Source organism: Vulpes vulpes, chromosome 11 (genome assembly GCF_048418805.1).
Source record: "Vulpes vulpes isolate BD-2025 chromosome 11, VulVul3, whole genome shotgun sequence".
In the NCBI taxonomy this organism is placed as follows: domain Eukaryota; kingdom Metazoa; phylum Chordata; class Mammalia; order Carnivora; family Canidae; genus Vulpes; species Vulpes vulpes.
In genome coordinates this window covers 85,285,794-85,298,216 of record NC_132790.1, presented here as the reverse complement: position 1 = coordinate 85,298,216, position 12,423 = coordinate 85,285,794, and the positions used below count along the sequence as shown (strand labels likewise).

The 12,423-nt window shown below is 55.3% G+C and overlaps 1 protein-coding gene across 3 annotated transcripts in view; it reads right to left on the bottom strand.

Moving 5' to 3' along the window:
* ESYT3 (extended synaptotagmin 3) overlaps nt 1-12,423 on the bottom strand; it is a 47,264-nt gene that overhangs the window by 13,129 nt on the left and 21,712 nt on the right. For all 3 annotated transcript variants that reach the window (XM_026018549.2, XM_072726945.1, XM_072726944.1), the window contains exons 4-15: nt 10,598-10,674; nt 8,679-8,745; nt 7,935-8,024; nt 7,430-7,485; nt 5,959-6,079; nt 4,276-4,446; nt 3,745-3,827; nt 2,098-2,146; nt 1,734-1,823; nt 1,168-1,230; nt 1,009-1,071; nt 406-474 (exon numbers count right to left, since the gene is read on the bottom strand). In XM_026018549.2, coding sequence (XP_025874334.2) covers nt 406-474; nt 1,009-1,071; nt 1,168-1,230; nt 1,734-1,823; nt 2,098-2,146; nt 3,745-3,827; nt 4,276-4,446; nt 5,959-6,079; nt 7,430-7,485; nt 7,935-8,024; nt 8,679-8,745; nt 10,598-10,674 — 999 coding nt within the window. The remainder of the gene's footprint in view (nt 1-405; nt 475-1,008; nt 1,072-1,167; nt 1,231-1,733; nt 1,824-2,097; nt 2,147-3,744; nt 3,828-4,275; nt 4,447-5,958; nt 6,080-7,429; nt 7,486-7,934; nt 8,025-8,678; nt 8,746-10,597; nt 10,675-12,423) is intronic.

Genomic DNA, 12,423 nt, shown 5'->3' with positions numbered 1-12,423 from the left:
CATCTGGCCACCCACCAGCACTGGGAGCCTGCTCAGCCTCTGCTCAGCCCCTGCTCAGTCCTTCTTCAGTGTGTGTCAGACCCGCACACACTACGACTTATGGGAGGCATTAGGGCAGGGCAGCCAGACTCCAAGGCAAGGAGCGCTCCCTCAGGACGTTTTGCAGGGGCTGAAAAGCACACCAGCAGCACTAGAGCTCACTTCCAGGGGAGGGGGCCAACCAGAGTTCTGGTTTCTAGAACTGTAGAGCTATTTCGTGAGGTTGCTCTGAAGACGAAGTACCTAGATTGTAACCTGGCACCTAGTAAGCATTCAGTTCTCTGATTCCCTTCCCTTTTCTTCTCTCCTTGAAAAGGGGCGGGGCCCCCATTTCCTTGTCCCATGGCTACACACAAGCTGTCTTACCTTGCTCATCTGTGTCTTCTTGCCTACAGATAGCTTGACATAGGAAGAGGGGTCTCTGCTGACTTTATTCTATGAGGGGCAAATCCACAGCAATGAAAGTGGCACCATCCGCTTGAGACACCACCCCTCACCCCACCTGACCTCCCAACTCCCAGGAGCATCAGTGTGACCTGGAGCCAGCTAATTGCTTCCCTTTGAAAGAAGGCTGATGTGGTGCTCCCAAAGCCCTTGGGCTGCCCAAACTGTGCAAGCACCAGGGTAGGGCTAACCTTAGGAGAGGTTCCAAGTTAATGACAGGAGGCAGGGAGCTGGGCCTGGTTGGGCACAGGCTCTTGTTCCCTGGAGCTATGGAAACAGTCAAATTCTGGCTCTTCCTTTAGCATGTGACCCAGTACTTAACCTCCTGGGTGCTACTTGTAAAATGGCAACAAATGCAGACACGCTCAGCCTGGGACTCAGGCACAGTGAATGTGGGGGGATGAGTTGTAAAGCCCAGTAGTTGGCACACAGCAGACTTGTAGGCTGTGTGTGCACAGATGGTCACCCAGGAGATGGGGCTGTGGTTACTCTGGGGAAAAGGAGCCAGGACTTGCTTTCCCTTACCTTGGTAAACCTGGAGAGTTTTTTGGCTCGATATTCACCATTCAGGTAGTCAAAAGGATTTCTCTATAGCACAATAAGAATAGGATAAATGAATGACATATGGACATTTGCAAATGACAGGCATAAGGCAGGGTATAACACTGGTCATGTCACACTCACCGGCAGGTTGCAGGCACTCTCCAAGAAGACTACGAGGATGGCAGTTGAAAGGCCACCTTGGTCCTACAAGCAGACAGAGACCCTCACTAGGTGCTGCAGCATCAGGAGACACAGACTGGTCTTGGAGAAGCCTATTTATGGCAGAAGGAAGCCAGCCAGCCCTTGCACTCCAGACAAACCCTAAGATTCCGCACCATCTAGCTTTTTGTTGAGACCATGCCTACAACTGCAGCATGACAGATTTAAGTCAGACCCAGCAGTGGACTTCCCCATGAACTGGGCTGACCACCACTAACTTAAGTTTTTAAGGATCCCATCTTCCCTGAGATGCTCAGAGTCTATCTGCTGAGAGATCAGGAGCTGCCCTGTGTGAAAATGAGGCTGAGGGACAGGTTCTGCAGAAGGTGGGGCTGGCTGGAGGATTCTGTGAGTGAGGTCAGGGGACTTCATCTTCCCCCCACGTCCACACAGCTCACACATGGACCAGCCCTGCCACAAGTCCTGCCCCCTGCCACCACCATACCCACACATCTTTCCTTTAGGGAGTGCTGACACCCCACGCTCACCTCAATCAGAGCTTCTGGGTTGGCGATGAGCGAAAGCCACTCCAGCCGCAAGTGCAGCCGCCCACTGGTTGTGTCGTTCAGGACAAACCACTGCAGGAGGAGGGTGAGGAGGGTGAGGAGGGAGAGGAAAGCTCAGGGAAAGGGCCAGTGAGCTGCTACCGAACGAACCTCTTCAAGCAGTTTGGGTGTAGGAGTGTAGGACCTGGTGGGTCCTTAATAGGGGCTTTAGGGAAAAGGTGACCCAGCCCAGGTGGAGTGGGCTCTGGGCTTGAGGGAAGGAGCAGTGGTCATAGAAGTGCTTCTGTCCTGTGGACAGATGGAAATAAGCATGTCTACAGGGAGGGGTCACAGGCACCAACTGTACCTCATCCACCACTCTGTTCGTCATGACATCCCCGAGGCAGATCTGCAGGCTGGAATACACAGGGCGTCAGCTCAGCTCCAAGGAGGCAAGAAGCAGCATATCTGAGTGCGACCCTCGGGACCAGGGAGCCCATGCATCTCAAGGAGCCAACAGTAAACCACTTGCAGCTCAAGTAAGACAGAAGGACTGTCTTACCCTCAGGGCTGCTGCCTGGGCAGGCAGGTGGCTCTGGGCCCCAGAGGAGAATGAGCAGACACTGCTGGACACATTGGCTCTAGATTTCTCAGTGATCCTACTACTGGCGTTTTGAATGGAATGATTCTTCATTGTGCAAAACTGCCCATGCGTTGCAGGTACTTAGCTTCCCTGTCCTGTGCCCTCTCAGTGCCAGTGGCACCACCTCCCACAGTCATTGTAACAACCCCAAATGCTCCTCCGACACTTCCCCAGATGTCCTCCCAGGGACAGGTATACATGTGTGTGCCTCCACCTACCCCGACCCAAGGCCAAACGGAGATCCTGAGAGCCGCAGGGGACACTGTGTAGTTGTTAGGAATGTGCTCAGGCTCAGAACACACTGGAAATCAGTTACAACATGAACTGTAAGCCATGTCTAATTTGCAACAGTAAAAAAACTGCAGCTTTTTCCATTAAGATGAAAGGAAAACATCTGGTGGTGAGCTGTTTCTTCAGCTGTCAGATCATACCCCCCCACCGCCCAGTTTATTTCTACTTTTAAAAATACATGTTCATAGAAACAGGCTAAACCATAGAGCAGTGTGAAGATTTGGGTAAAACTCTTCTCTGCCTCCTAATGCCAAACCCCTGAGATGAGCAGTGAGATGAGCCTGCTGTGTACCATCCAGGCCCTTCTCTGTGCTCACACAAACACATACTCGAGGGTCCTCCTCGGAGAAATGAATCAAACTGCACCGGCCACTTCCGGTTGCTTTCCCGCCCATACTGGAGTCCTCCAGGACAATACACATAGATCCTACTAATCATTTTTTAAAAGCTGCAGAATATTCTGTAGTTTGGCAACAGCAGATTTATTCAAACATTCAACTAATGTCCCCTGAGGCTGGACTATTCATGTTTCAAGTCTTTCTTTTTTGCCACCACAGTTCTGCTTCTTGCAGAACATTTCAGGTAAAATGCTTTGAACTTTAGAGAAGATTCCTAGAAGCAGGGCTAATGGGCCAAATGATGTAAATTTGAAGTTTTAACAGCCAGCCCCAGCAAAGCCATTTTAGTCCTCCCACAGCCCTGAGTTTGGGTGCTGCCCCAGAGCAAATGGCCGGGGCTCCTTGGCACTGGGGACCTGGCCATCCATGCCAGCCTGGCCCCTATGACTGCTCCACATGGGAACTCTGGGTACATCATCAGGAGTGGAGGAAGCAGAGCCCTTGGTGCACAAACCTTGGGGTCTTCTGGATCCCCATAGCTCAGCTCAGGGCTGGGCACTCAGGAGACCTTTAGGAAGGCAGTTAGAGGCAGAAATGTGCAACAATGGGGCAGGTTGCCTAACATAGTCACTGTGTCACAGTAGCCAAGCCAGGGTTGCAGGTCCCTGAGTGGTGGAAGCAGGGGTGCGTGTCCCAAGGCCTAGCCCAAAGCTCCTGGGCCCAGCGCAGCCCTCCTCCTCACCTGCCCAGGAAGTCGTCCCTGTCGGGATCCTCATCGTACAGGTCCACCTCTAGGTCCTGCCCAGGGACTTCATACACTACAAACTGGAAGGAAAGACAGGTGACTTGATATGTAGACCAAAACGGCTGATGAAGCAGACCTCAAGCATGACCCAAAGGGAGCCAGATTCCAGCTCCACCACCTGCCATTTCAGCCCACTGGGCAGGTTCCTGCCTTCCAGTGCTTTTGGAGAACCCCATCTTGCAGGGGAGGTTGAGAGGATTTGGGCAGAACTGCCTCTGAGGTTCTTTTTTGATTTGAAAAATTCCAACAAAGCTGACTGGTGGAGAAGGGAGGTGGGAATTAATTTATGAAGCTGTCCCTGCAGCAGGGCCATAGCAGCCTCCCTCGGGAAGCCCAGGGGCTATAGGGAAAGGGCCCACGCCTCTGCCTGGTGTTGCCACACGGGTCTGTGAGGCCCTCCCTTGCTTGGACCCCGCATGACCCAACGTGGAGCCTGGAGGGCATCAAAAGCAGCCAGGAGATCCTCACCTCAAATACCTCATTCCAGGTGGGGTTCAGGTTCTTGTAGATGGTCTTACTCCGGAATTGCTGTAGGCCAATGCTCACCTTGGCGTAGGGGTCTGACTTGCCTCGGATCCCTAGGAAGTTGTCCTTCTGAGCCAGCTTCTCCGCCTCCAGCAAGTGGACTCTGATCACTCCCTGGAAAATGCCCCGGCCCAGGGCTCACAGCTGCTGCCTGGGCTGTGCCAGCCCTCAGGGCCCATAACATGGGGCCAAAGCCATCCATCAGACATCACCCCAGTCCTATCTCACTTTCGCCACAGTCTAGGTGGGAGACAAGCCAGATGCGGCAGCCTCCTCGCCGAAGCTGCGCAGCAAGTGACGTCAGGGCCCGGGGCTCTGTCCAGCGCATCACCATGCCCTGCCCACATTCCTGGCCTTCCCGACCTTGCCGGCTCCAACCTGCCAGGTGAATGCTTGTTCAACTGCAGCCATTTCCTCCTGTGCCAACGACCACCATCTAAGAAGCTTTCCTCCTGTATTCCCCCTCTCTATAACCTGCATGTAGACCACGTTCTAGTCATGAGTGGTGCCCATGACATACGGAGTGACGAGAGCAAGGTGGACAAAACTAGTTCCTGCCGTCCATCAAAGAAGGGGAATATGGACACAATGAGATACGCACCCAACTGTGTATGCATCTGCTCATATTAGAAAATAACGAATAGTGGAAGGATAACCCTTCCCTCGTAGGAGGGTGGGGGAGGTTAGGTGGAGGGGACGAGGGATAGAAGCCAGACTACTTAAAATAGAATTTGTGTTTATATAGGATTTTGGAAGCTTGCAAATATTTTACATGATGGGTAGAAGGAATTTAGGGTAAAAATTAAGCCCCCAAAATAGAAAATGGAATGAAACAAATCAATGTAAATATTCATGGCCAGTTGTCACAAACACATAGAACTATTCCAAGTGAGTTTAACTCGTAGCAACTCTCCAGTACTTCTTGGGGATAGACCCTAAGGGCAGACTGTTTTCAGTAATGGTGATGCAGGTGATGATATCAAAGGGTTTCTGAGACTGCCAAGCGCAGTGTGGGATAAAGCCCACAAGTCACTGTGGGGAGGCTGTGAGGACCCTGTGCTGCCTCCCTAGCCAGCCCAGGCCTCATCTCTGTGTGGTTGGAGCAGGCCGATGTCCCCCAGTGCTGATGGTGCAATGGGCATGTGCCCCTCTCCTGAGCCCTGACTGCCCCTCCTGAAGGGCACCTACTGTATGGAGGCCTTGTGTCTGCCTTCAGAGGCCTTCTCAGCAGGGCCCAGCATAGAGGGGGCTGTGGGGTTGAACTCACAAGAAGGCCCCATGTCCTGGGCTGACTGAAGATTCTTCCCAGTTCACCCCAGGGATTCCGTCCACCCCCAAATGATGGAGTCATTCCCAGGGTAGGGGTGACTACCCACAGTCCCCAACTCAGGCTGCTAAGGCACCAGGATCCAGGAAGGAATGCCACCTGGATGGGTACCTTTGGGCAAGCCAGTCAACCTTCCCAAGACTCAGTGTTCACCCAATGAAATGAGGATGCTGTGCTCTCTTAAGGCAGAGACAATGATCACCGTCTTGAGAATGCCTTCCCTCCTCCTGCCTATCTGTCCCTCAGATTGGGGGGTGGGGGGCTGGGCCCAGTGCTCTGTGGCCACTGCAGGTACTCACGCAGGGCAGAGGGAAGAGCAGGTTGGTCACATCCAGCCCCTTCTTCACAGGCACAGTCATGCGGTTGGGCAGCACCAGGTGGGTGGCAATGAGGTCCTCCAGCAGGCTGTCCGATATCTCACTGGGGACAGGGGGCATGGCCAGCTGTAAAGGAGCGGCACCACCTCCCCAGGTCACCTGCCCCTCCGCCCAGGAGCAGAGCTTGGGGGGGTGGGCCCTGCCCAGGAGAGAACATCCCTGACTCTAGCCTGCCTGGCTTGGAGGGATGTGGGGTAGACACTTTGACAGCCCCTGACCACCCCCTTCCCAATCCTGCTTTGTTCTCTGAGGCACCACGGCCTGTAGCTAAGAGGGATGACCTGGAGCGAATCTTGGCTCCATCACCCACGAGCCGGATGAACTTGGGTAAGTTGCTAACCTCTCTGGACCTGTTTCTTCATCTCTAAAGAGAGGGTATTAATATTACACCCCCACCCCCAGGGTTGTTACAAGGAGGAGTTAAAACGTGTGAAGTGCAGAGAACAGCGCCTGGTGCACAGCACTAGCCAAGTGTTTGTTCCCGGAGCCCTTCCACTCCCGGACATGCCATCAAAATTCTGCATCCCCCCCGGGTAGAGGAGCAGGACAGTGTCTAGAATGGGACTGGCACACTGTGGGTGCTCAGTAAACATCTGTTGAATAAAACAGTGCACAACTGGATTCTCTGAATGCAGGGGGCCAAGATCCGTGGCCACATCCCCCGTGAGGGAGCCAGAGGTCCTCCCTGTGGGCAGGGGAGGTGCCCGAGCCCGGTAAGCCCACTGGTGCTTGCCCTGGCCAGTCCAACTGTCCCTCCCTCCCGGGGATGTGTCCATGTGGGGCTGGAGCCCTCCTCTGCTCCTCTCAGGGGGCCTGTAGCCCTGTGTGCAGCAGCCCCCCCGGCCAGTCCCAGGGATGTGGAATTCCCCAGACCAGCTTCTCTTCACTGGCCTCTACTGCGACAGCTGCCCCCTGTGACCATGGAAAGGGGAGACCAAGTGACTTGTCACCACACACTTGGGTCGGGGAGGGGGAGGAGTACAGATGAAAGGAGGACATCGCGTGACTCCACACCCACTGTGCTACCGCACACACCTAAGTGTTGTCCCAGGAACCACAACATAGAGGAACCGGGCTCCCCCTTCACTGAGGAAGAGCCCAGAGGGGTAAAGTAAACGTTCTGAAACCACATAGCTGTGGAGCGACCAACCGAGCAGGAGCCTGGTCTGGCTGGATCCGGTTCCAGAGCCTGCACTCTGACCTCACCTCTGGCCGGTGTGTGCCCGGGCATTTGAGTGTGTGCACGTGTTCGGGGCACAGCGCCTGCCACTCCAAACGCTCCACCGCGTTTCCCTCGGGAGCAGGGACAGCGTGGTGCAGGCCCCTCTCCTCACGCAGAAAATGGGGAGCCCCACTCTGGGGTCCCACCTGGCAGCCGTCGCAGTGCACTTACTTGATTCCCGGTGCATCCAACAGGTTGGTCAGGCCTGTCCAGTTGATCTGCAGATGCTGCAGGGGCAGAGGGAGGCTGTTAGACTCTAGGGGCCAGATGCGCAAGGCCGAGGGCCCTCTGCCAAGTGCCTGGAGCCCACCCGCATGGAGAACCCCGCCTGCTGTGGGGCACCTCAGCAGGGATGTCACCTCTGAGTCTGGGGCTGTCGGGCCTGCTGCTTCCCTGCTGGGACCACACAGGAGTGGACTAGTGCGCATGGCCACAGGCCAGCCTGGGCCGAGAGGTCTGAGTTACAGACTCCTCTCCACCTCAGACCCCCTGTGTGACCTCGTTTCCTGCTCTTGGGGGACACAGAGAGTCAAGCACCCCTGGCTGCTTGAGATGATGGGACACGAGGAGTGTGGAGCACCCAGGTCTGGGCTGGTTCAAGCAGTGCCACTCCGGGACTGAACTAGCGCTTGGGGCCATACAGGGAAACACAGGCCTGTGTCTCTTTGGGACTTACCGGCTTTTGAAGGAAGAACACGGTCACGGCTCCCACGAAGGGCTTGTCCACCAGGAGGGGCTCCAGGATGACCCGCAGCGTGCCCTGCAACTGGATGGGCACACAGGACCTCAGCCTGCCTTCTCCCTGCACCTGCTGCGCTCGGCCGAGGCCACTGCTGCCTTGTTCGTGCCCATGCCACCCCTAAATGTCAGGGCCACCTGCTGTTGCGACAGGGACCGTACTCGGGGAACAGAAGCCAGCGCATGGCTGCCACCCATCTGCTGGCTATCGGGGGCCGGGGCTGGGGGCTGGCCACCCCTGCCGTCCACCAATGTGCTGCCGCAGGGGCCCGCAGCCCTGCCCGCATCTCAGGCCGGCCCAGCCTGCTACTCCTCTACCATAAGATGCTCCCACCCCCTCAATCCACTGCGTTTTCTAAGCACTGGTTGTGCATCACCCCATAAGCAGAGCCTCCCCCTTCCCGGGGCAGCTAATGTCTCCTTGGGGGGGACCTTACAAACAGAGGCAGGTGTGGGGCCACGGGGCCAAGCAGAGGCCTGGTAAAGGCCAGTCACCGCTTTCTGGCCATGTGACCCAGGCCTGGAGTCCAGTGATTGTTACCAGCCTGTGTGTGGTGTCATCGCCTTTTCTGCAGCCTCCTCCAGCCTGAGCCCGCTTCCCCCTGCCCAGCCTCCCACCGCAGGGGCAGGAGCGGCGTGGGCGGCGGGTGGACGGGGAGCCGTGCCACCAGCTCCCACGTACCTGAATCCCGTTCACGCCAGCCTGTATCTTCCGCAGCTCCACACTGATCTCGCAGTCCCCGATGTAGCTGAAAGCGGGGAGGGAGAAGGAAGGCCGGGGGCAGGGGCAGGTCCACCACTGAGAGAGACCAGGAACTTGCCCAGGGCCACACAGCCGCCCACCACGCCCTGCAGCACCTGGCCATGGCTCCCAGAAGCCTCGGCCTTCCGCAGCTCTGCACAGACGCTGACCTAGGCCGGGCCCCGGAGGCCGCCCCCCGGGGCCTCAGGCCCGGTGTCCGCGCACGTCCTCTGCCTGCAGGGCAGGGACTCTGGGCACTACTTTGCCCCGCGACACCCCACACAGCTGAAGCAGGGGCTCTTGACGCACGTGCCACCCACCCCTCTGCCACTGCCCCATCTCTGCTTAGGTCTCTTCCCCAAGGACACAGGAAGCTGTGTCTAGCTGGTGGCTGGTACCAAGTGATGGGCACAGGGACCCCAGAACGGGTGCCTCTGGGGGTAAAGATCGTGAGACCCTGTCACAGGACTAAAGGAGAAAACAAAGCAGAGAGGCAGGGCAGCCTCCAAATACCTGCAGGATTCACAGAAAGGGTGGGTCCCTCTGGAAGTGGGGCAACCTAGGGACCCCAGGGCGGCCAGAGCTGGGGAGAAGCGAAGCAGGTGCCAGATGGCCCTGATGTGCCTCAGTGGTCATACCAGGACCCTGTGGCAGAGCTGGAAAGCCCAGGTCACCATCATCCCAACACATCCCCCAGATGGGGACGGGTGTTCCCAGAGTTGGCTCCTATCTACCCGATACACTCTCGGTGCCAGCCCCTAGGCTAAGGACAGGAAATGAGACACTGGGGAGGAATGCAACATTCTCGAACTTCCACAGTTGATCCTTAGTCCTTTTTTTTTTTTTTAAGATTTTTAAAATGTATTTATTCAGGAGAGACAGAGAGAGAGAGGCAGGGACAGGCAGAGGGAGAAGCAGGCTCCATGCAGGGAGCCCAACACGGGACTCGATCCTGGGTCTCCAGGATCAGGCCCTGGGCTGAAGGCAGCGCTAAACTGCTGAGCGCCCACCTTTTTTTTTTTTTTTTTAAAGATTTATTTATTTTAGAGAGAGAGCACAAGTGAGTGCATGGGGGAGGGGCAGAATGAGAGAACCTTCAAGCATTGTCCCCAGTGAGCTCAGAGCCCCAGGCAAGCCGGACCCTACACCCAGGAGATCATAACCTGAGCCGAAACAGAGACAGACGCTCAACTGACTGAGCCACCCAGGCGTCCCTTGGTAGGTGGATCCCTTAAAGGATCCTTGGTCCATTAAAGCACAAGTCAAATCTCTCCACCTCCAGGAAGACTTCCTGGATTGAATGTTCCTTCTCTCAGACTCAAGCTGGCTACAAAAGAGGTAGCTTCGCCCAACCCACTGAGCCAGTCACTCACGTGTGTTTGCCTCCTTGTTTTCCTGGGGAGCCACAGAGTCCGGTTCTCCCACAGATCTCTCACAGCCCGTGCTCAGAGCTCCCTGGGCCTTACCATGAGTCCCCACATCTTCTTGCCATACTTGCTCCCTCTTTCTACATCCTCTGTAAGGCAGCCAGTGTGAGCCTCCAGCTGACTAGCCCTGACCTCCAAGAAAGCTCTGCTGCCTGGGCCTGGGTACCAGAGCATTCTCCTGTGGGAGAAGCTAGGCCTGAGCTGAGGGGTCAGACAGCAGTGGCTTCCCGGAGACCATCCATTCTGATATCGTTCCCTGTCCCAAGCAGGGACCTTGTGTTCCAGCCCAGGGCACTGGGGACTCTGTGCGCTGTGAGGCGCCTTCACACCCCAAGTTAGAATGTAAATATGCTACTCCATCTTCAAACCACCCGTTCTCACGCAGCGTTCCCGGGTCCCCTACACCTGGTTCGCATAGGGAAGAGGGCTCACCAAATCTGCAGGTCCAGGACCACCTGTCTTCGGTTGCGCTTGTTAGTGTGCGCCTTGACACCGTTGACCCTGGGGCACTGGAAGAGATGCCAGAGGGAGAGGTCAGCAGGGATCTTACAGCAATGGATGGCTGCTGGGCCCACGCCCAGCACGGGGCTTTGTCCACAACTGATCACTCACTCCACTCCTGGGATGAGGCACCGAGAAATTCAGGCTGCAGCCCGTCTGTCCTTGGAACCATGGTACTTCCCCCTTCGAATGTGTACCCTTCCTTCTCTCTCTCTCCTACCACAGATGTTTCCGGAGCACCTGCTGTGTGCCAGGCGTTGGACTGGGGAGAAGGCCAGGAGCGAGACAGGCTGAGCCTGCCCTCATGGGTTGCAAGCCCCGCAGAGGAGACAATGGTGGGGGAGGGCACAGTGAAGTGCAGTCCCAGCTGTCACATGGGGATCAGGGGACTTCAGGAGCACCTCTCTTCGGATAGATGAGGTTAGTGAAAGCTTCTGGAGGATCCACTCCATGTGCCCTGGCACATGAGTAGGAGTTGGCTCCCCAAGGGCAAGACAAGAAGGCAGGGTCCCCAGCTGAGGGTTCTGACCCTAGAAATTAAAGTGCCTCACACTAGGGCCAGGCCAGTCTCCCACCTCTGGGGCCCAGGGCTGAGCTCCTAAGTTCTCTTCCCTACCCCACTCCTCTCTTTACCTCCTCTCAGGAGGTTATTGGGCATTGGAGTGGGGTCTGGTTATTTATCAAAAACAAAAAAATAAGTATCATTTGAATTTCAGTTCTATGCATGCCAAAGTAGTTAGGGGCGAAGTTCACTAATGTCTGTAATCTGGCTTAAAATGCATTTAAAAAAATGAGAAAAAAATGAGAAAAAAACAGATGTGTGGATACGTGCTAAAGCAAATATAGCAAAAAGTTAGTGGTTGTACAATCCGGAGGGTTTGCTGCATAATGCTCTCACATTTTCTGTATGTTTGAGATTTTTCACAATGAAGTGTTGGAGGAAAAAAACTCAATCAACCGTACTAGCGAAGATCCCATTATCTTTCTATTCTCTCCTTAGAAAGTGACATTTCCAAATGCATTGTCACATGAAAAGCTTATCAAAGAGCACGAAGCCAAAAACGCAGGATAAAATGTATCACAGGGACAACTTGAGCAGTTAATTAAAATCATCACGTAGTTTTTCCAGGTTGTGGTATTTGTGATATGTCAACTTTTTAAATGTATAATTCACTGCAGTTTATTTTCCTGTTCCTTCTCATATTTATTTAATATTCATTTTTCTCCTGATTTTACATTTTTATGTTCTTTTTCTTTAAGAGGGTCCCCCCAAAATTGTAGGAGCTTCAGGCTGCACAGCACATGGCTCCACCCTGGCCTCCGGGGTCTTGCTGCTAAAGACCCAGCAAAGCCAGTGGAAGCCTGGGGAGGGGAGTGGGGCACTGTAAGGGGCCCCCACAGCCTAGAGTCACCGCTAGGCCCAAGGGATGGCTTCCCAGCAGCACCACATCCCACAGGCATCAGTCTCGGCCATAAACACAGCCGTCCGCCTGCTCCTTGGCTCTGGGCCTGCTCAGTCCTTCAAATGCTAGTTCAGACATCACCCGCTTCTGGCAGTCCTCCCTGACTACCGCATCCCCCGTGCCCCTGTCCCCCTGGGTGCTCGCACTCCTCCACCGCTGTGAGCACACGCCCATGTGCTGGGCCACCAGGTCATGTGTCCGTCTCCATAACAGGACAGTGCCCCTCCCTTTGGAGGGGCAAAGTGACCCTCCCTGTGCAGGGCAAAGTGACCCCACAGTCACACTCCTTTCTGT